This window comes from Helianthus annuus, chromosome 17 (assembly GCF_002127325.2).
Source record: "Helianthus annuus cultivar XRQ/B chromosome 17, HanXRQr2.0-SUNRISE, whole genome shotgun sequence".
NCBI lineage: Eukaryota > Viridiplantae > Streptophyta > Magnoliopsida > Asterales > Asteraceae > Helianthus > Helianthus annuus.
Window position 1 is genome coordinate 155,425,261 of NC_035449.2, and position 24,611 is coordinate 155,449,871.

General features: G+C 33.4%; 2 protein-coding genes across 4 annotated transcripts; one reads left to right on the forward strand and one right to left on the reverse strand.

Annotated features, from left to right (window-relative positions):
* Positions 1–1,536: 1,536 nt before the first annotated feature.
* On the forward strand, positions 1,537–14,051 carry LOC110922360. Of its 2 annotated transcripts, XM_022166680.2 has the most exons (13): positions 1,537–1,719; positions 6,457–6,532; positions 8,433–8,520; positions 8,783–8,917; positions 9,544–9,698; positions 9,804–9,897; positions 10,644–10,714; positions 10,801–10,907; positions 12,102–12,223; positions 12,354–12,442; positions 12,527–12,586; positions 13,511–13,615; positions 13,695–14,051. In XM_022166680.2, the coding sequence occupies exons 2-13, from the start codon at positions 6,506–6,508 to the stop codon at positions 13,809–13,811; spliced, it is 1,170 nt and encodes a 389-aa protein (XP_022022372.1). In that variant the 5' UTR covers positions 1,537–1,719; positions 6,457–6,505; the 3' UTR covers positions 13,812–14,051. The 2 variants fall into 2 exon arrangements, with proteins under 2 accessions (XP_022022372.1, XP_022022374.1); XM_022166682.2 differs by lacking the exon at positions 6,457–6,532.
* A 498-nt stretch (positions 14,052–14,549) lies between these two features.
* On the reverse strand, positions 14,550–17,862 carry LOC110922359 (jasmonoyl--L-amino acid synthetase JAR4). Of its 2 annotated transcripts, none has more exons than XM_022166678.2 (4): positions 17,732–17,862; positions 16,964–17,271; positions 16,777–16,878; positions 14,550–16,030 (listed from the first exon to the last, which is right to left on the reverse strand). In XM_022166678.2, the coding sequence occupies exons 1-4, from the start codon at positions 17,801–17,803 to the stop codon at positions 14,695–14,697; spliced, it is 1,818 nt and encodes a 605-aa protein (XP_022022370.1). In that variant the 5' UTR covers positions 17,804–17,862; the 3' UTR covers positions 14,550–14,694. The 2 variants fall into 2 exon arrangements, with proteins under 2 accessions (XP_022022370.1, XP_022022371.1); XM_022166679.2 differs by lacking the exon at positions 17,732–17,862 and adding an exon at positions 17,355–17,476.
* Between the last annotated feature and the right edge of the window lie 6,749 nt (positions 17,863–24,611).

Below are 24,611 nucleotides of genomic sequence, written 5' to 3' on the forward strand. Positions count from 1 at the left end.
ATAGCAATTTTTAAAAGTGGAATTATTAATCGCGAATCACCTCTAAGTTGAATTATTAAAATTTAGTTTCTATACGAATTTATTGAATTAAAAGTCTTCTAATACGTTAAATATATAGCTTTTTGACCAACTATTTACATATTTATTTCTTGGTGAGATTTCGTTGTATGGAAAGCTAGTCTCCTCGATGCCAACTTGTTAAAAGCGGGTCGTACTATAAATTTAGCGACCTTTTCAATTTTTTAGAATCTATACAATTTTATAATTTTAATTATAAAATACCATAGTTGTTTAAACTGTTTTACATAATTTTGAAACCATATTTGTAATTCATTTATTTTTACCTGTATTTTGGGACAAACCAAACTTTATTTAATATATTGTATTATATTGGATACTAGGTATTTAATATACAACTAGTAATAAGACCCGTGCACGATGCGGCGCGGGTACTTCGTAAATATCGAACGGATTAGTCCAAGCGTTATGTAATGAGTTAACCATAATTTTGAAACCATATTTGTAATTCATTTATTTTTACCTGTATTTTGGGACAAACCAAACTTTATTTAATATATTGTATTATATTGGATACTAGGTATTTAATATACAACTAGTAATAAGACCTGTGCGCGATACGGCGCGGGTACTTCGTAAATATCGAACGGATTAGTCTAAGCGTTATGTGATGTGTTAACCATATGAAAACGCACGTTTTGACGTATCCGATTGAACTCAATATATCACATAGTTGCATTGCGATTGGATCAAAACGTAACGTAAATCAAATTTATATCGTACAATCATAACGTATTATACGCGACTCGACTAACTCGAATTTATATCGTTAAGCCAAAAACTCACGAGGGGGTCAAAGTGGCATTTACAAAGTTCATAAAAAGTTAAGTGGTTAAATTTTGCATTTCCTAAACTTAAGGGATAAGAAAGGGTAAAGATAAATTTTGATAAAGTTTTGGGGTAAGAAGGAAACTATAACAAAGTTGGGGCTGAAAAGAAAACCAACACAAAATTGGGGTGTCAAAAGCAAACTAATGTAAAATGAAGTAGTAGTTTAGGGACTAAATTTATCATTTTATGAAACTTTAAAGGTACCAAAGCTAACGGACTAAAATTACAACATCGTGAAAGTATAGGAGAAGGGGGAGGCAAAGCGGGTGGGGTTTCCACCGACGTTGTCTTTTTAAGTTATAGTATAATTTTAACTAATGCCTCCGGTATCAGGGGCGGACCTATTAAGAAAGTACGGGTTCCCAGGAACCCAGTCGGTTTTTAATTTTTAGTGTAAGTACATATAACAAACTGAAAAGGAACCCATAAGTAAAATATAAAGGGAACCCATAAACAAAAAGCCTTGGTTCTCCACTGGTTATATCCGCATTATTCCCCCGAAGGCACACGGGTTCGATTCCCGTATGAGACAAAATTATTACTTTTTGTTCCGGTTTTTTTTTTTTTTAATTTTTCTTTTATTTTTTTTCTTTAATGTAAAACCCATTTAGGGTTATAAGAAAGCAAATAGCCTCCTCCACAGTCGAACAAGTGACGAAGTGAAACCACATCAGCAAAACTGCAAAGGCGCCTCCACCTTCAGGCTGCGACCAGTCACCTCCGCCGATTGCCGACACCGCCGTCCTCCTCCGCAGCTCCGCCTCCGCCGAAAGCCTTCAGTTTGGTATACGATTATCATCAGCGATTAAGGTTAGTTTTATACGATTATCATCATTTCATTTGTTCGGTTAATCATCTGTTTGTTATATAAATTGATAGATTTACCTATAATTTTTTCATCTTTGATTCAAGAAATATTACACTTTAGTTTGTTATTTAATCGGATGGCTGTAATAGTAAAAACATCAACCTACTGAGTGCTTGTTAACCATCTGTTTGTTTTAAATTGGGTTTGATTACCAAGTGCTTGTTAACCATCTGTTTGTTTTCATAGTAAAAACTAATATTTGATTATAGTCTTTTTGCCTAATCTGTGAAGTTCGGTTAATCATCCGTTTGTTTTAAATCAGCTTTTGATGTTTTATTGGGTTGAGAATGATCAGCTTTCGTCGTCAACAACTTTAGATAGTTTTTTTTTTTTTTATTTGTAAAGACTATCGTATTTTATATTATGTGTTTTTAAATTTCTAAAAACGATTTTCTTTTCGTTATTGTATCGTACTTTTATTATGTGATGAACCTTATCCGATCCGAACTGTCGAACCAACCCGAAATTTTTTATGTTCAGTCATATGAAATTGGAGTACCTAAAAAAGTGAACCCAGTGAAAAAAATTTCTGGATCCGGTATCCATAGTCATCTTATTCAGATCATTATTGTATCATCATTAAAATAACATTTTATAGTTAACTCTCTTAAATATTTAACATCTTTCACTAGTCGATTTATTAACAGAAACAAGAAGCTCCTATAAAATTTAAACAAACTCATATTGTAGGGCATAATAAATATTTAATATAACGATATCATTCTTAAATTTAACTCTCCTATCCTTAATCCAAACAAAGTAACAAACTATATTATTTCCATTTCTATTCTTCGTTCTCAAACTTTTAATCCACACACATTCGGATGCTCTAAATTATTAATTTCATTTCTTCACTTTGTATTATATCCTTTGAAAGATAAGTGCTATCTTAAAAATACTCCAAACTTCAGGGACACTTTCTGTAATTTGATAAAACTAAAGGGATGGGCAATACCGCTTAGGCATAGATTTTAATTTTGTCTAAAGGTATTGGGAGAATATTCCAATACGTGTTTTTTAACAGCATTCCAATACGTGTTAACTTTACATCTATAAGTTGACTGGATACGATGACCCCTAAAAAGTCAACCTTATAGCATCTCAGTGACCCCTCAAATTTTGGGACCAATTATAAATTTTGTTTTTCCTTTATTTTTTTCGGAATGATAACAATTTATTCAAATATGAATTTACGTCGAGATAAATGATAAATGGGTAGCAAACTGCGCCGCTATCTCTTTATGGATTCCAACAGTTCCACTAGACATTAAGGCTTTGCCCTTTTATGGATTAAGTCGAGATCAAAGTTGAGCGTAGATTGGAGTACGTGAAGTGTCTTTGACATTGATTGAATCAGGGGCGGATCTATAGGTATCCCAGAGGTTGCCCGGGATACCCCTCAACTTACTTGACGAATTGTAAATAAAACATAAAAAGAATATTCATTTTATGTATTGGATACCATGAGAATAAGTTTGGATACCCCTAACTACAAAGATAAGAAGAAGATAATGTGATTAGATGAACATAACTTTTTTTCTCTGATGGATTGTGACTCAGTGACAGCAGTTTAGAAGTGTTTAGGTTTAGATGATGAAGATGGCACAAAAACAAAACACTACACCCTATTTTGTTATTACATAGGCTTTTTCAAAGTCATGTTTGTGGCCCATATCAAATTATAATAAATCAGCTATTTTTGAAATATTGTTTGGGCTAGACTTGAACGTTCTCACACTTAACATTTAACAACATAGTGTAATAGACATTATTTTTTTGTAGGTATATATTGCAAAAAACAATATATAACAAATCCCAACTTTAATTTATGTAATATTTTCTCTGATTTAGTATTATAAAAATATGCATTTATTTTGTTTTGTTATTGTTTTCATCTTATTTATTTACTCTATCACCATTAATATTTAATACATTTAATTTTATAAAAACCTCAAAATAAATATTGATTGGTAAATATCTGGCTTACACAGCACCTTGATTGGTAAATATCTAGTTTAAACAACACCTTAAAATGACTTTAGTGGTCGTAGTACATCTTAAAAATAATAAATTAACATAATTTTGTGTATATAAAGATTACACTGCGAACCTAGTCATAGATTTCTGGTTTGCTAGAGCAAAGGTATTCTAGCACAAAAGGGACCAAATTGGATTTTAGGTTAAGGTTTAGTTATGTATTTGGTTGTATGAATGTACGTTATTTTTTTTTAACATTGAATGAATATACGGTAAAAAAAATGGGATACCCCTGAATTTTTCTTCTAGTTCCGCCACTGGATTGAATTGTGTAAAGTTGGCTTGAGGTCTAAATTGGTGTATTTGTAATTTTCTAGCTTCTTGCTAGTTTGGTTTAATAAAATTTCCCTCCGTCATTCGAAAGAAATAAAAAAAAAGTAATATTAAACGCACTAACGTACTGGATTGATTAAATGAGGACTCAAAATATTGCATGAATTTGTGAGAAAACAATCAAGATCTTTATTTATTTGTGAAAAAAGTATATAAATATACGATATTAAATGATTTATCTCTACACTTATTGATTTCACTTAGAGGATTCAAGCCATCACCACTTTGGTAGGGTGGTCAGAAGTTTTTTCTAAGGGGTTTTTTCTATGAGAGGTGCAGGGTTCGACCCCCACCCAGAGTAATTTGTTCGAAATGGGGGGCTGGACTTTAGGGGGAGGGGGGGGGATCGAACTCGGGAGGCGGAGGTATTTCGTTAAAGGTGAGTTCCGCTGAGCTATGAGAGAAAGGAAAGTTGAAAACCGGGTGTTGCTAATGAAGTGACGTATATAAACATATCAACTTTCGTTGGTCTTCCTCCAATTCCAACCGGACTTCTAATAATCTAACTAAGTTAACTAGATTGTTTATTTCTTATTGACTGTAGGTATACCTTTCGTTAAAAAGATAATTGCTGCTGCTTCTTCTTCTTCTTATCGTTTTTTTTTGCTTTGTATTTTCATATCATAGGTAATGCCAATTGCCAAAGCTGGATTGGAACACTATTCTTTAAATAAATCCATAACCTTAAAAATTGCTTTTGTTAGTGAGAGTTGACTTCAGAAGGGAAAATCTTGACTTTCTCAACATGTTATATTTTTATATTTCAAAATGTTAAATAGATAACGGTCTACAAAGTAGATCAAGATACTATGCTTGTTTACTTATTATTAATACTTCTTATAAAGCTTAATTTTCATAAATTTTTTTAGCAATATCTTATATATTACTTTATACTTTGTAGTATCATTGAAACATTATACTTTGTTCATTTCATAAGAAATAAAATAGCATCGATTACTTGTTACTACCAGTTTCAAATAAACGAAGAGATCATATGTGATGAGTTCTATTTGTTGTTAAAATGTTTATAAATGATCAAGGCAACCTATTTGTTTTTGTTAATTTGTTATTAATCTATAAGAATAAAGAGCTATGGATTTCTTTTAAAGTGGAATTCATCTAAAGCACATATGATACTATTTATTGACTTGGCTGTAACGAAGGTTCTCGAATTCGCCACTACACTTGTACACAGTGTATGGTACATAACGAGAGTTAGAAAGATTATAAGTTAAACAACTACATAACCCTATGTAGCAACAAAAGGCACAAGTGTTTATACAATTATTGTAAATTTTAACTTAAAATTGATTATGTATTAAACGTTCTCTACTTACTAGTTTTTAAAATTTTAAATTGTAATAACAATGATATCAAATTCTTTATTTCAAGATTTAAACTAAAGCACTTGTCAAACATCATTTTCAAACCATAATCAGTGAAATTCACCGCGCAATGCAGGCGGAATCCAGTAATTTTTAAAACAACAAAGTTTCGTAGTGCTTTGGTACTGGTAGCTTAAAAAAACCAAAACCGGGTCATATTGAAACAAAAAAATAACTCCTCAAAAAATGGATACTAGTACTGATATTGTTATTTGGCTATCGGTCCGGTACGACAACAGTAACGTATCAGTACTAAGTATAATAAATAACGTAATTTATTATTATCATCATTATTTTGGAATGGTTTTTTAATTAGGCTATAAGGTGTGGTCATGACCCTCCACATTAGCACCATGTCACCCATCTCTAATCCACCATTCAAAACCACAACCCTAAGAGTGTAGTCATGACCATTATCCCCTTATTTATTTTAATTATTTTTGTCAAAAGAAAAAAAGAAAGGAATATTGGAAAATAGAAAAGAGGAGCATTGTTGCCATAGTTTAATCCATGCGAACCATGACGGATCAGGCAATGGGATGGTGTAGCATTCCATTCATGTTCCTACGTGGTGAATAATGTCCCAACCATGACCCCACACCCTTGAACATTAATAAAACAAATATTGATGCCGAGTCCAACAATACCGATATAAACATTGTCCGTGCGCCAACAAAAGTTAAACGTTATATAACAAAGTATTACGTATGAGTGAATGGAGTGTTGCCATTTAATAACCAAAAATGTTTTGTTATAATATTGGGCTTCAAAGAAAAAGCCCAAGTTAGTTTCAACATATATTTGGGCTTCTAGGCCCATGGGCCAATGCTGTCACAATGAATCGCACACAAGTGACAACCAGCCGTCGTCGTCTTCTTCACCGATTAACGGAACTGAAACACAAATTCAACAACTTTCTTGCAGAATCCTGCAATATTAATTCAAGATTTCAGTTGGGTTTTCTCGAATCGAAATGGGTTCAAGGCGCCTTCTCGTAGAGGTTTGTTAACTCTCCCTAAATCTATCAAAATTTATTGATATATTTCTATGTGATTTGGAATATAAAGTTCACATTTTTATTAATATGTTCTTAAGTTTAGTTACCCGCTTGGTTTAGAACTAGTTTAGGGTTTCCGTTGGCTGAATTCTTTGACAAATTGACCCAAAAACAAGATATACAAGGGTTTAAGAAAGGGCTTATCTTATATTTTCATGAAATTTTAATTAAGTGGGATATATTTTGGGGTTATTGATTTTTTTTTTTTTATTCTGTTATGGATTTATGATCAACAGTTAACACATTCTGACAGTTTGGATGTTTGATAAGTGGCTTTTGTATGTCATAGTTGACCTAGATTCTGAACTCTGTGAATTATAAATACTAAGTGAACACCTAGAGCAAATATTGGAATTTTGTCGAATAACAAAATCCTAAGCATTTTTACACGCGACTTAACCACATAAACTTAAGGGTGTGTTCATTTCACGTAATGTAATGCAATGCAATGGAATTTGGATGGAATTGGAATATAGATTTCATTTCTTATGTTGCTCGTTTCAACAAAAGACGGAATTGGAATTGAACATTAACACAAGGGACGAAATCTTCATTCCAATTCCATCCAGATTCCGTTCCATTTTGTGAAACGAACATACCTAAATCGAAATGGGTTCTAGGCTCTTTCTCGTAGAGGTTTGTTAACTCTCCATAAATCTTTCAAATTGTTTTTTTTTAATTTATTTCTGTGTGATTTGGAATATAAAGTTCATATATTTTCTTAAATTTAGCTCTCCGTATGGTTTAGAACTAATTTAGGGCTTCATTTGACTGAATACTTTGAATGATTTGACTAATTGACCCAAACACAAGATATAGAAGGGTTTAAGAAAGGGTTTATCTTATACTATCATGACATTTTAATTAAGTGGGGTTATTGATTTGGTGTAAGTTATGAATTTGCTCATTGATGGAAGAAGATTCATTGCTTCCTTCTTTTATTTTTAATTGCCAACACCCGGGGTAACTCAACGGCAAAAGGCGACTGCGGTAGCCGAAGCCCACTATCTCTAATTCGGGGGAAAACCCCGTTGCCCGAAGGCTCACTGCGGTTGGGATCGGATTCGAACTTGAGACCTGTGGCCTTCAACTAGAATCTTCACTTCCCCTCCAATGCAAGTTGAGCTACAAGCCTACAACTCATTTCTTGCTTCTGTTAAATTTACGATCAAGAGTCTTAACACTAAAGTTTGGATGTTTGATAAGTTGCTTATGAAGGTCATACTTGACCTGGATTATGAACATTGTGAGTTATAAAAACAAATTGAACACCTAGAGCGTATATCACAATTAAGTGGAATAACAAAATCCTAAGCATTTTTACACGCACCGACACCCTATTAACGGTTGAACGCTGAAGCATAATTTAATCTTTAAATACTCAAGTAGGATCAAAGAATGACAGAGAAAACTTTATTGAGTGAATTGTTTTAAAGATTCAAAATGATGATTTTGTAGCTACAATGCACACCCGTAGAGTCTAGCGACTTAACTACCTACACTTTAAAGACTTTAACAATAGAGTGAATTCTGTTTTACACCTCAGACTAGGGGTGTTTAAATATAGTTGAAATCAATACTGCTCGGTTTTGGCTGACAGTTTTGGAACTTGGAACTGAACATGTAACCTGAATCAATTGTTTGGCCCAGAATTTCGTAAAAAACGGGCAAAGTGGACACCCCTGCCTCAGACTTCTAAATTTACAATCGTTCCCCAATGCTAGCAAATTTGATTTCTCAAGCGGTCGGACTTTTTTAACATATTATATCCATTTCTTTTTTCATGTTCGTTCATTGTGTTTATCCAATAAAAAACCCGTCTCACACTTTGCTTCTTTTATAGGTGTCCAGGCAGAACTCACTGTTGAAGCCGGTTAAAAACTTATTTTCATCTTCTTATCATGCTTCAGTAATGTTTGGAGGGAATGCAGGTTCACACTATCTTATAAATTGAATTTATTTCCTATTCATTTCTCTTGCACAAACTGCTCTTTTATTATATCTATCTTAAGGCTGATTTGAATTTTATACTTTCACAATTATGCGCTTAAATTAGCATTAGAGAAATGAAACTTGAATCTCCTTCGAGTGAATCACAATTAGCATGATACACCTTCGTCAAGTGCCGTTGTTTTAGTTTTATTCTTTCGAGAGACCAAAAACTGATCAAGATCAAACCCTTGGAATATACAGGAATCTTTAATGAAAATTTCGTCCAACGAGCTTTTAACAATCAAGAACACAAAATTCAACTTCCAGCATGCTCCATGATGCTGTCAAGGGCATTATACTCTACAGATGCTGCGACGAAAGAAGTGGTCCCCACAGGTATGTATTATTATAATTAGGGGTGCTAAGCGAGTTGTGTTCGCGGGTTGATGGATTCAGCCCAACCCGAACAGGACTCGAACCCGAAAATCGTGTCATACATATGAACCTGAACACGACCTGAATATTCGCGGGTTGACCCGAACACGACCCGTTCAACCCGATCTTTTCTATTTTTAATTTTTTTTGCAAATTAATATATTAAAATTAAAATTTTATTACAAAAAACACAAATGTATATAATACAACTATCTTTTAGTTATAAAATCTATTGTCGGTTTCTCTTTTTAAGTTATAATTAAGGCATAAAATACACACCCCTTTTGATTTATGACATAAAACATATGTAAAAAAGTAAAATATAATAATATAAATGGGTTAAACGGGTCAACCCGCCAATCTGACCGGGTTGATACGAATCTGACCCATTTAGCTAAACGGGTTTGTGGGTTTAACCTGAAACTGACCCGAAGTCGTTTAAAATAAACCCAAACCCATGAATTTCGTGTTAGGTTTGTGTCTTGTTTTCGGGTCGTGTCAGAATTTCACACTCTTAATTATAATTTGTTCTTGAAGAAAAACATATCATGTTCATCGTTTAGAGCTGCTTATATGTTTCACTGCAGAGGCTGCTAAGGAACTGCATGATAAACTACTCAAATCCGTGATAGAACAAAGAACCGCCCCTCCGAACAATTTGTTATGGAGTCTTATAGAAAAATGTCAAAATCGTGAAGACATCAAACTTCTCTACAATGTCTTGGAGAATCTTCGAAAATTTGTTAGTCATAATCTTGTAGCTTTCCGGATATTGGAAAGTTCAATTTATATAGTCATCTGATTTTGTTTTTAAGGTTGAAGTGATTCGATAGTGTTTTAAATGCAGAGGCTATCAAATCTTCGAATTTTTGACAATTTTAATGATAATCTTTGCCGGGAAGTATCTAAGGCATGTGTACGAGCAGAGGCTATTGACCTTGGTATGATGTAATATGTCAACGACTTGATATTCAATATGGCATTTTCATTTTGTGGGTCCCACTTTGATAATGCGAGGAAAATGAGTAATTGATTATTTGATTGTGGGTAGGGGTACAAATGAGTCGAGCCGAGCCCGAGCTCGTTTAAGCTAGAGGTCGGCTCGTTTAATTATGAAATCTTGTGCTTGAGCTTTATTTCTAAAGCTAGAGCTCGGCTCCGGCTCAGGCTCAGGTTCGACTTTTTTTTTTCGACTTATTTATAATTTATATATATGTATAATAATTTTTTTACTTGTTTGTATTTATATTTTTTTGCTAAAACACAATATATATTATTTAGTTATTTTATCTCAATTTATACATAATAATAAATGTTTTTTAAATATATATTTAATATATCAAGTAAAATATATATAAATATTAGGCTTGTTTAGGCTCACAAGCCTATTCAAGCTTAATAAGTGTTATCAATCGAGCTTTATTTTTAGGCTCAAGATCGTTTAGGCTTCACTTGATTCGAGCTTTTAGCAAGCCGATCTTGAGTGCTCATGAGTGGCTTGCCGGCTTGGTCGTTTACACCCTTAATTGTGGGTCTGGTTCTTGTGCTTCTTTTGTCAAATAAACGAAACTCAAAATCATATATTTATTTCTTGACACCTGTATAAACTTTTATACAACACTTGCAATGTTAAAAAGTTTAGCTGGCATGTCAATAGGACCTAAATCATTTTACGTGTTTACAACAGGAAAGAAGACATTGTGGAAACACAACGTGTATGGATTGACTCCTAGTGTTGCGTCTGCTCACAATATACTGGTATTTTAATTTTTAGAAACTAAATAAATTTCCATTTTTTTTAGTTTTACGTGGCATTTTAAAGATTTGGTGTGATGTTATTGCAGCTGCATGCTAAACAACATAACGATGTTAATCTCATGGTGGATGTGATGAAACTCTTGAAAGCAAATGATGTGCCCCTGCAACCTGGTACCGCCGATATCGTATTTAGGTATGTTATTTAATGACATACAAGATATATCTGAATCCCTCATTCTCATTTTACGTGTCAACCCGTATAGATAAAGATTATATGTTGTGTTTGGGGTACATGGTTATAAGCGTCCGGATTAGGGTTCTTATCTATTACATACCAAACAGGAGAACACAACCCAAAAGACTAGTCTGGTGGGTGAGAGAGCCCATTTGGTATATAAACCCCACATCAGTTGCCCATACAACCGATGTGGGACAAGTGCAATGGTATGGACTTGTCCCACATCGGTTGTATGTAGGGCTGTTCAAAAAGCTCGTGGCTCGGAGCTCGCTCGAAGCTCGCTCGGATTTAGCTCGGAAAAAGCTCTCTCGATTTGGCTCGGTTTAAAAGTGAGCTGAGCCGGCTCGGCTCGGTTAGAAAGTGAGCCTAGCTCGGCTCGTAACGAGCCGAGCTGGCTCGGTTCGGCTCGCTTTGTAGCTCGGCTCGGTTTAGCTCGAATTATTTTACTTATCATAAGTTTTAATTTTATATACATTATAATATATTACAAAAAAACTGATTATTATTTACATGTATATAGGTTTTTAATTTGATATTTATGGCATATTTGAAGATTGATTACCATACTAATGAACTAATATTGTATTTTATTGAAATTAAAACTTATTTTGCGTTGTTAAACTTGATTTTGGTTTGAATTGTATTAGGTTGAATTTAATATGAATATATTCTTTTAAATTATTGAATAATATTTTAGGCTATTAAATTTTAAGAGGTATATATTAGTTTTTTTAAAAAAATGTAGCCAAACCAAGTCGAGCCGAGCTAGCTCGGTTTAAAACCAAGCCGAGCCTGAGCTTAGATTTTCAGCTCGGTTTCAAATCCGAGCCGAGCCGAGCCAGCTCGGTTTATAATCGAGCCGAGCCCGAGCTTGGCCTGGCTCGGCTCGGCTCGGCTCGGCTCATGAACAGCCCTAGTTGTATGGGCAATTGATGTGGGGTTTATATACCAAATGGGCTCTCTCACCCACCAGACTAGTCTTTTGGGTTGTGTTATCCTGTTTGGTATGTAACATTATCATTGACAGTTGACACAAATAAATGATGGGTTGTGTTTGGGTTCAACAACCACTATACATTGTATAAACGAATGAAATATAATCCTTTACCTTTACAAAGTTGTTCAAACTTTTGCATATTATTCATGCAGCATTTGCTACAACACAGAGAGGTGGGATTTGCTGTGTAAGTATGCTAAACGGTTTGTCAAATCAGGAGTAAAATTGAGACGGACTTCGTTTGATACTTGGATGACATTTGCTGCCAAAATAGGTGCCCATTTACATTTCTTATTATATTATTATTATTTGATACTATTGTTATATATATTACTATTAATATTATCAAATAGGCCTAACTTATGCAAGTAATTCTGTATCATACATGTTCTGTTTTTTTACAGGAGATGTTGACAATTTATGGAAGATTGAGAAACTGAGATCGGGATTGATGAAAACGCACACAATTGGAAGCGGGTTTTCATGTGCCAAGGTATTAATCCTTCAGATCCTGTTGTCCTTTGTTAAATGTGCTTTATTTCCGATGCGTTGTTTAATTAGTAGTTGCTTTTTGCAGGGGCTTCTTCTTGAACGCAAACCTAAAGAAGCAGCTGCAATAATTCAAGTAGTCACTCAGGTACTATTTAGGGTTTGTTATGTCGATACCACTCTATTTTAAATAAATCCCTAAACTTTGCTATAATGTCAAAAGTAGCCCCCTAACTTTATAAATTTCACCTTAACCCCCTCATGTTTCTAAAGTTTCGACTTTATCCTAAAGCGAATTTCTTACGTTATTGTTTTTATGTAAGTGTATGCTTTAACGTAAATTTTGTTTGGAAACGAGCCGGGTCAATTATAAAATGTTTTATTCTTATGAACGTTTTGACGTAAATTTTGTTTGGAAACAAATCGGGTAAAATACAATACGTTTCGTTCGACGGTATAAAGTTGAGTTACTATACGTTTCAACTTATTATATTTAGTTCAGAAACGAGTCGGGTTGATTGTAGTCTATACTTTATCACGCCGCGTACAACGCAACGCCACTGCACATGTTTATTTTATGTACATTTTGGACGTAAACATTGTTTGGAAACAAGTCGGGTCAAATATAATACATTCACTCAACGCTATGAATTCGGAGTAGTCTACGTTTCAAAGTAAATTTAGTTCGGAAATGAGTCGGGTTGATTTTAGTCTATAATTTATCACGTCGCTTACACTGCCGCCGCAACGCGCGGCGGGTATAAAACTAGTTTACACTATAATATAAAACATAAATTACTCTAGATAATAAATATAGATGGAAAATCAAAAATAAACAAATGAACTTAACGGAAGCTCGCCTTGATACGAGCGTCTACTCGGCCAGTCTAGAGTAGCTCACGTGTGGCTTGGTTCGTTTACACCCCTCCCCTAGGCTTTTATATAGCACATATTTTACAAGAATCATGAATGGCTTCATATATTGTTTCTACCATCTTTATCCTCTTATGTTTCTTAAATATATAATCGCTCTGGGCAATACTGTCTTTTTACACGTATTACTTGATGACAGACACTACCCGATGCGAAAAGGCCAGATATAATGGCAGAACTCGAGAAGCTGGTTAGCGAATGGCCATTGGAGGTTATAAAGAGTAGAAAAGATGAGGGCAAAATGGTAATTCAACACAATATATCCCTTAAGAAGTTAACCATTTCGGCTAATGATGTATTTGCTCTAACTCCTTTGTTTGCAGGCTTTGGCTGCTGGTTTGCAAGAAGATATTCCTGCACTGATTGACAATCTTTCGGGCTTGGCTGTAAAGACGGACTTAAAGATGGCCGATTTGACCAAAATGTCTTTTGAGAGTTAACATTTGATGTTCTATGGTACCTTGACTAAAGTGCCCTCTTGCGGGTTTGAGAACGGTTATCGACAAGGGTTTGTTTGACTTTAAAATTCGGGTCAAAATAAATAGATTGTTATTGTGGGTTGAGAAGGGTATGGTATTTGAGGGATACATTAAGTGATCTTATACCTGGTTACTAGATATCTTAGTATGTTATATAAGATATTATTTTGAAAGTTTAAAAAGAATATAGAATTATTAGAAGTGCAGTCGAGTTGAGCTCGATATTTTAAGTTGGTTTGGGGTGTGAGTAAAAGATTGGTTTTCGGGTAATGAGAATTCTAACATGCAACTTTTAACCACTTAAGTTAATAAATGGGTAATGCGCTTGCCTACGAGAAAATCTGCAAACCTGGCGGGTAATAAGTAACAAGTATAAGTATATAAAAGATATTTCAAACGATTTGCAACACTTTCCGGTGAATTACAATTATGTATAAGACTAGAATTACTCTTTTAAAAGGGTTATTGTATTTTAATAATTCAAAGTTTCACCTGTTGGCCGATAATAATCCCAACTTTAAAAATTCCCCCAAACGATCCCAACTTGTAAGAATTTGACACTCATTGATCCTTTTATAACATACAAGAATTTGGTCTCCAGATGAAAAGGATCGATGGGGCCAAATTCTTATAAGTTGGGATCGTTGGAGGTATTTTTTAAAGTTGAGATTAATATCGGCCAACAGATGAAACTTAGAATTATTAAAATCCAATAACCACTTCTATTTAATTATACACAATTAAAAACATTATTTCAATCCTAGTAGAAACCAAACCAAAATATAGCAACACAAACCAAACCAAAGCAAATCACACATCATATAGCGAAACACAACAAACTACCTTAACCGAAAGTATTACTGACATAACTCTTGACGACGTTGTTGCAAAGAATTTGCAACACTTTCCGGTTACTTGGGCCCACACATCGTGGTGTCTTGAATTGGCTTAGCGCGGACCCTAACCCAACATAATGATCCAGAATCTTTTGAAAGGTTCCCTTTCGTAGAACCCGAAGCTCCAAACGCCCAATCGCGTTGACTTTTCGCGAGCTCACATAGCCCGCATCAACAAACGACTTGTCCAAACAGTTACAACACTCTTTCAAAACCGCATCACTCGCTTCCCCACTCACTTCCCAAAAGATCACATAGTGGGCCGGATCGGTGGTCAAGTCTACATGGCTAGTGAAGTCGAGGACTTCAAGTTTTTCATCTGCTAAAAGTTTTGCAGCTGTTTCGACCGATAACTGTAAATCCTTTTCGGTGTTTTTATCGATGTTGATAGTGAGCATCAAGTTTCTTCTACAAACAAACTGGAGTTTCGGTGTCGAGTTATGAAACCCGATAACCTTAACCACATCTCCTAGCCGGTACCGATACAAACCCGCAACATTTGTGACCACGACCTCGTATTCTTCATCGAGTTGCACATCGGTTAACCCAATTGGTTCGGGCCCGACAGAATCCACCTCGTTGGACTCGGTCAACGGTAAGAATTCAAAATATCCGATGTTAGGGAGCACAGTGAAAGACGTCATCTCGGGGGGCAAATCGGGGTTTACATTTGCCCCGATCCACCCTTCCGATGACCCGTAATCTGCACTCAACAACCGTACTCCGCCAGCATAAACCCGTAGTTTTTTCAAATACGGCTCCATTGACCCGGTCATGATCGCGTAAATGTACTTACAGTTGGGAAACATTTCTGGGATCAACCCGGTCCAGTCGGTTAAACCCAAACACTTTTTCTGAATTTCGTCGGCAAGATCAGGGTTCGGTGCTAGAACCTTGGCCATGGCGGTTCTAATAGACGGGACCGTGATCTTGGCTGACAAAACACCGGTTCGGATGTCGGAACACAGTTCTGACCAGACTAGCTCGAAGGTTCGGAACGAATGAACAAGGCTGTGGGCGAATGTTGAGGATATGACTTGGATTTCTTCGCGGAAAATGAGTCCACAGAGGAGATGGCAGTATAAAGATTGATGAAAGTCGGGTGCGAAAATGACTTCATCTGGGCTGCAACTCGGGGTTTGCATCGCCTGCATTGTTTTCTTGAACTGTGCGCTTCGGTATACGTTTGTCGTTGCGGTTCCTGCGAGTAGACCGCCCTTGGTTGTGAACTGCTTGCTTCCAAAGATGAAACTCAGAGCTTTTCCATTTCCAATAGGAAATTCCCTAACATAGTTTAAGAGTAACAAGTTTAATCAGTTTGTAAACTTAGATAAGAAAATAATCAGATTTTTGGTTTGTCAATTATGTTCTATATAATATATATGAAGTGTTTGGGTTGACCTGTTTAATCCGTTTAGTTAAACACGTCATGTTCATGTTCAATCTGTTTAGTTAAACATGTCGTGCTCATATTCAATCCGTTTATTAAACAGATCGACCCGCCAAATTGTTTATAGTTTAAAGCAAACAAAGTGTTTGTTAAGGTAAACACGCCAACCCGCCAAATTGTTTAAACTTTAAAGCAAACAAATTGTTTGTTAAGGTAAACATGAGCCCGAAACATGAAACAAAAATAATGAGTTTGGAATGTCATTTATATCCTATTTAATTAATAAGCAAATGTTTAACTCGTTTAGTTAATTAAACATGTATGTGTTCATGTTTAACTCGTTTAATTAACCATGTCAACCTTTAAAATGAAATTAAAAAAACATATTTTTTATACGGTAACATTGTCAACTTTTTTACGATCCGTTAATCATTTATTACAACCTGTCAACCCATTTACAACTCAAAGTTGTGTAACCTGAACACAGCCCGGTGACTATTTATTTAAACAAGTCATACGAGTTGACGGGTTGTAAATGGATTGACAACCTGCCAACCCAACACAATTACCACCTCAAACCACTTTACAACCCGACAACCCGTTTAAACAAACAAAAACCGTTATTTTCCCATCAAAATACCTGTTTCTGAAAGCGAAAGAAGTCCGGTAAATCTGCATTGTTGTTTCAGTCAATTCGTCATTAAACGGCACAAACTTGGGCTTCCCTTGAGTAGTTCCAGAGCTACAAACATAAACAAACAATCAGTAAACCATCAAACAAACCCGAAACCGGATACAATCTCCGGTAAACCGGCAAATCTATGTACCTTAAAGTGATGGTGGTGATTGGTTTTCCAGTAAGCACAGGATAAGAAGCACCATCAGCAATCTTTTGAATATAAGGCTCAAGATCTTTGTGGGTAACAAGAGGAACACATGAACTGTAAGTTTGAGGATCAAACTTTCCATTAAGATTCCATTTTTTCAAGTATTCTGCTTCACCATTTTCTTTCAAGATTTTCTTCAATGTTTCAAGTTGAACCCTTTTGGCATCTTTAGTTAATGATTCAAATTCTTGGATCACTGCTTCTGAATCAAACTTGTGTTCCATTTTCTTGATTTTGCTATGAATTGGCTGAAAATTGTTCAAATGGAAATTGTTATAATAATTATAAGAAAAAAAAAAAAAATAAAACTGAAAAAATCAAAAAAGGATACTTTTCTTGATGTCACATTCTGAAAAATAAAAGTTATGACATGGACATTATTGGCTGGAGTTTATGCATTTTTAGTGCGTTTAAAGAAGATCAGAAGATTTTTGTGTAGGTAAGAATCCGTTATCGAAAAACTCATGGTATCATGTTCACAACTTGTTGCGGGGTTAAAGACAGAAAACCAGTAAAAGCTAGCGCTAGACGGACTCAAGCGCGCAAATTAATGTGCAGCAAAAAATAAATATGGAATTTAAGAATATGATATTTTATGAAAAAAAACTAAAAAAAATGAAGATGAAGGTGATGATATTCGTGATTTGTGTTCAAAAGACAGAAACCACAGAGAGTGGAGTATACTAGAGAGAGAGAGAAACAACCAACCTTTAGGAGAAATGATGGTGTACAGGAGCAATGGAAGATTCTGTGGGAGCAACTCATATATATAGGCTTCATATGTGTGATGTGAGTTTCAACATGACAAAATTTAGAATGATATTCTCCGTCCAAAAATATAATATTATATTAAAATAAAATATAATATAAAATAAAATATTTTTTTTTGTTTGATCAAACTTATCCATAGACTTTAAGAAACAACTTGATTAGTTGTTGATATGGTAAAACTAGGGGAGTAAATGAGTTTTACTACTCATGAGTTACTTGAGATCGACTCGCTAAAACCTTGAACCTAGCCAAGTTTAAACGAGCTTGTTGAGCCTAAAGATAAGTTTTTTTTTTTTAGTAAATGAACCCAAACCCAAGCTTCATAGACCAGGATCAAAACCGCTAAACGAACCTATTATTTATATAAGTATAATAATATATATTTAGTATCATTAGTACCTATGATTACAAACTAAATAACATATTTAGTTGTATATCAAAATTGGTAATTATAAATCAATGAATATAGATAGGTACGTATAATTATTAAATAACAAACGAGCCGAGCTCGAGATTGAAAATTTTTACGAGTCAAGATTGAGCTTTGGATATAGAGCATGAAACGAGCTCGACCTTTGCATATAGAGCTTGAAATGAACTCGAGCCGATCTGTTAATCTAAATGAGCTGAGCTCAAACGTGACAACGCTCCTTTACATCCCTAGGCGAAATACTCTTGTTGCTACCTCCACCGTCATAGTGACAAGTCTTCGCTAATTTGACAATTAAAGATGTAACGAGTCAAGCTCATCTCAGGTTTACTTGAATACACATGAAAACATAATCTATTTCATTTCAAATGTGCAATAATCATCTTCGTTTTTCTAAATTCTTATAAGGCATGAACAATTAACGATTACATTTGTAAACTCTGTATTCATTATCGAGAGATATGATGTTTTTTTTTTTTCTCATAAATGGGGGTGTGGGGGTATGGGTTGGGACATTATTTGCCACATAGAACCATTTATCAAATGATACAGTACCCTCCTCGATTGATGGTGGTTTGCGTGGATTGAACCATGTTTACCACTGCCCTCCCATTTGATGATTTTCAGACAAAAATAAATTTAAAAAAGAAAGAGGATGGTGGTTTGAGTCATGACCACACCATTAGGATAGTGGTTTTGAATGGTGGCTTAGAAGTGAGTGACATGACGTCTATGTAAAGAGTTATGGTGGTCATAAAGGTTATGACCACACACCATAACCTAATTGTTAAAAACATCTTACTAGACCTAACAAATCCGCCTTGACAATAATATCCATAAACTATTATTACGTTGACAAGTGTCACCCTATTGTCTTTGTTGTATACTAATAAAGCCATAAAAATAACGCATTATATTATATATTATATATATATATTGATTTCGAAGAATGATGAATAGTAACTTTATTTTTATAATAATATATATTTTTTTATTGTTTTATTATTTTATTATTTAATATATTATAATAGTTTATTATTATATTTACTTTTAATAACATATTTTTTTAAACATCTATTTCCTTTACCTTTTGTTTAATAATTGTTTTTTTTCTTTTTTTAACATATATTAATTTATCGATTAATTTGATACTTCTTTAATAAGTTACGTTTATAACTTTTTTCCAAAAATTAAGTACGTAGTTGTGCTTGATTTCTTTCCCTGACATTCTGTTATAAGATTTGTTAAAACAAGTTTATACTCAAAATAAAGTATTTATTTGGTATCATAAAACGGTACGATGATAAACTAAATCGTTCTAATGGTTTGAATTTCTAAACAACATGTTTTATTTTCAAATCATGTTTGCTTTACATTATCATCTGCTCGGTTTCGCCGCAACGCGCGATATAAAATAACTAGTATTACTTTATGAAGTAACAAGCTATTTATTCTTTTACGAGTACGTTTATTTTAGAAAAAATTATAGATTTTCATATAGAAAACAAAAAAAAAATATATTAGTTGGAAAATATTCGTATGTTTTGGACAACTAATATATAGAAACTAGATCTGGACTTTTCATTTAGAATAAGATTACATTTTTAGCTTATATTATGACCCATAATTGTCATTTAGTAAAAGAGTAAAATCAATGATTTCAAAAGATTTCACACATATTAAACAAATAGGGAGGAGATCCTGTATAACACAAAAATTGTGTACGAAGTGTAGGAGACAAATGCAGTCATTGATGGCTGACAATAGATGGTGACATTTTCGTAAATATGAAACTGAAATAATTGAAAAAACAAATAGAGAAAGAATACTTTAGTCCTTTCTCACTTTAACTCCTCCCCCCCCCCCCCCCATTGATTTTCAAACAACTATAATTTTTTCATACATTAATCTATTTTTTTTTTAAATTACACCGTATTAACGAGCATTTTATTCTCTTTAATTTGAACAACTTATTGCTATAGTTTTCTTAAAAAAATATTACAGGATTTTGAATACCTTTACGTGGTTACGTAATTTTAAATACCCAACATGACTACATGATTACGTGATTTTGAATACATGATTTTGAATACCCATTTCGTGATTTCATTATTGTATTTTTGTTAAACCCCACTAAGTGATTACGTATCAATAGTTGACTATGTATTATTATGTGACTACGTGATTTTGAATACTGATTTTGTTATTATGTGATTTCAATATAGTATTTTATGTGAAGTCACACTGAGTGTTTACGTAATTACGTAAAAACAAAAACATGTAATATATAATATTCTAATGCAATACCTAATTTTTCAGGTCTAATCATGTATTAAGGATACATTATATACAAAACATAGTAAAAAATCAACCTGTAATAACCACATAATGCCGTATATTAGAAATTTAATCACGTAAAAAGCATAAACAATCAAGTTCTTATTATTTGAATGTGTAATCACGTAATAAGCATATTTGTAATAACATTAGTTATAACAAATCATATAGAATTAGTAATCACATAACCGATTTATATTGAACGTGTAATAACGTAATGGTTTATTTTGAAGTATTCAAAATCACATAGTCATCTGCTGGGTATTCAAAATTCAGGTAATCACGTAATGGACTAATGGGTATTCAAAATCCTGTAATTTTTTATGAAAACTATAGTAATACGCTGCTCAAATTAAAGAGAATGAAAAGCACGTTAATAAGGTGTAATTTAAAAAAAATATTAACGTATGAAAAAGTTATAGCCGTTTGAAAATCAGTGGGGAAGTTGTTTTAAATGAGAAAGGACGAAATTACCCCTCAACGCAATGCCACTTGTCCTCCTCTCCATGTCACGTACACTTCGTATGAAACTTTTGTTATGTACATGATCCAGATTCTTGTTATAATTAATGTTAATACAATTATGCTTATTACGTGATTACACATTCAGTAATAAGAACTTGAGTGTTTATGCTTTATTACGTGGTTAAATCTCTAATATACGACATTACGTTGTTATTATATGTTGGTTTGGCTAATGTTTTATATATAATTTATCCTTAATACGTGATTATACTTGAAATATTAGGTATTCCGTATGAAATATTATGTATTACGTGTTTTGTTTTTTCGTCATCACTCAGTAGGGTTTCAGATAAATACTATAATGAAATCACATAATCACGAAATGAATATTTAAAATCATGTAGTCATGTAACTATACATAGTCAACTATTGTTACGTAATTACGTAATCACTTACTGGGGTTTCACATAAAATACTATAATGAAATCAACTAATCACGTAATGGGTACTCAAAATCACGTAGTCACTTACTGGGTATTTAAAATCACGCAATCATGTAATGGGTATTTAAAATCCTTCAAATTTCTTTAAAGAAAAATATAGCAATATTGTGCTCGAATTAAAGAGAATGAAATGCTCGTTAATACGGTGTAATTTTTATAAAAAATATTAACGTATGAAAAAGTTATAGCCATTTGAAAATCAAGGGAAGTGAGTTTATGAGTCAACAATATTGGATTTTCCAATTTTACCCTTTTCCCCACTTGTTTCCCTTGTTTTTAGTTATGTGAATTCTATATTTGGGGACCACTTAATCTCAACAATTGATCTTGTAAATCAAGGGCCAAACTTGTCTTCTACACTTCGTACAATTCTTTCCTCTTGTACAATAACCTTTCTCATTATAACAAATCATATTGAATGTGTAATCAAATAATGAATTTACATTGAATGCGTAGTTGAATGTGAAATCACGTAAAGGGTATTCAAAAATCACATAGTCATGTATCGGGTATTCAAAATCACGTAATAGGTACTGGGTATTCAAAATCATGTAATGGGTACTGGGTATTCAAAATCACGTAATGGGTACTGGGTATTCAAAATCATGTAATGGGTATTTAAAGTCCTATAAATTATTTTTAAGAACACTATAGCAATAGGCTGGTCGAATTAAAGAGAATGAAATACTCGGTAATATGATGTATTTTTTTTAATATTAACGTATGAAAAAAGTTATAGCTGTTTGAAAATCAAGGAGGAAACTAGTTAAAAGGATAAAAGACCATTATACCCTTCCCTCCTTAAATTGAACAAAATAAATGTGTGGTCATGATTCTCTTCTACACTTTGTACAAAATTCCTCTCTTGTACATGATCTCTTATGTATTTAAATTAAACATAATGTCATGATGTTATTAGGTATTAGACAATAGGTGTGCAGATCATGTACAATTAGGAATCCCTCATAACAAGGATACGTGACATTTATAGCTATTGATCTTCCAAGATCAATGGCTCATAACTACACGGTGGCATTTTCGTAAATATGGGGTTCAAACCATTGAAGAAACAAATAGAGAAAGGGTATTATGGTCTTTTCTCACTTGAACTCCTCCCCTCCTTGATTTTGAAACGGCTATAACTTTTTAATACGTTAATATTTCTTAAAAAATTACGCCGTATTAACGAGCATTTCATTCTCTTTAATTCGAGCAGCCTATTGCTATAGTTTTCTTAAAATGTTTTTACATGACTTTGAATACCCATTACGTGATTTTGAAAACCCAACATGACTACGTAGTTTGAACACCCATTACGTGATTACGTGATTTCATATAGTATGTGAAACCCCACTAAGTGATTTCGTAACTACGTAACAATAGTTGACTATGTATTATTACGTGACTACGTGATTTGAATACCAAATATTTCAGGTCTAATCACGTATTAAGGATAAATTATATATAAATATTAGCCAAATCAACCTATAATAACCACATAATGCCGAATATTAGAGATTTAATCACGTAATAAAACATAAACAATCGAGTTCTTATTATTTGAATGTGTAATTACGTCATAAGCATAATTTTAATAACATTAGTTATAACAAATCATATTGAATGTGTAATCACGTAATGGATTTATGTTGAATGTGTAATCACGTAACGGTTTATGATGAATGTGTAATTACGTAATGGGTATTCAAAATCACGTAGTAATATGCTGGGTATTCAAAATCACGTAATGAATTAATGGGTATTCAAAATCCTGTATTTTTTTTTAAGAAAACTATAGCAATATGCTGCTCAAATCAAAGAGAATGAAATACTCGTTAATACGGTGTAATTTAAAAAAATATTAACGTATGAAAAAGTTATAGCCGTTTGAAAATCAAGGGGGAAAGTGTTTAAGTGAGAAAGGACTAAATTACCCTTCAAGCAATGACACTTGTCCTCCTCTTAAACGCTCGTATACTTCGTATGAAAATATTGTCATGTACATGATCTATTCTCTTTATTACAATTATGCTTATTACGTGATCACACATTCAAATAATAAGAACTTGATTATTTATGCTTTTTTACGTGATTAAATTTCTAATATACGACATTATGTGGTTATTACAGGTTGATTTTTGACTATGTTTTGTATATAATTCATCCTTAATACATCATTAGACTTGAAAAATTAGGTATTGCATATGAAATATTATATATTACATGTTTTTGTTTTTACGTAATTGTCACATCCCAACCGATGGTAGAAACATCGGAGTGAGATGAACGAGATTGCTTGAGACTTCATAACACTATTTGTAACAATAACTATAACAAAACTGGTTTCATTTCATTTCAAATAACATTGCCAAGTACAACATATGAAATCAAGTACAACATTTTTCCGAAATACAACAACGAGACAATTATTCGAATACAACATTGTTTCAAAGTGATACAACAAATACAACATCCTATCTAGTATAACAAGGCGTGCATCTAAGTATCCCTACTAAGTTTCATCATCTCAACATCATCAACCTACAACATGTTTAAAAATACGTGGTCTAATACAAAAGTATTAGCGAGTATACAAGTTTGTTACATGGCGTAAGTATAAAAAGATTTAAACGAATCCACATGGAAACTAAGTTAACATGATTATTGTATAACTGGCATGCGAATATTCAAGTCAATCCTCTTATTACCGCAAGTATTAAATTTAACATGACCACAAGACTATAGGCGGTGCGTTACTCCTATAGCGCTATACATGTTAAATGGAGGCTCGTACGAAGTTAATGACAAGTTTATCACACAAAAGAATCACCAAGATAGACGAATCAAGTATAACATATTAGCATGCATGTAGTGGATTGTTTGTGCACTTGTATAAAAGTCTAAGTGTAACTATGTAGGTTAATAGGTAAACATATTGCACCCAAAGTGTAAAATGGAAAAGCGTTGTTCGAGTATACTCACGGTTTTGTTAAATCTTCTTTAGTTAATCCGCGAGCGAAGAGTTGAGTTGACGAGCACAAGAACGTCAGGTTACCCTACAGAGGGTAAACGAAGGCATGAG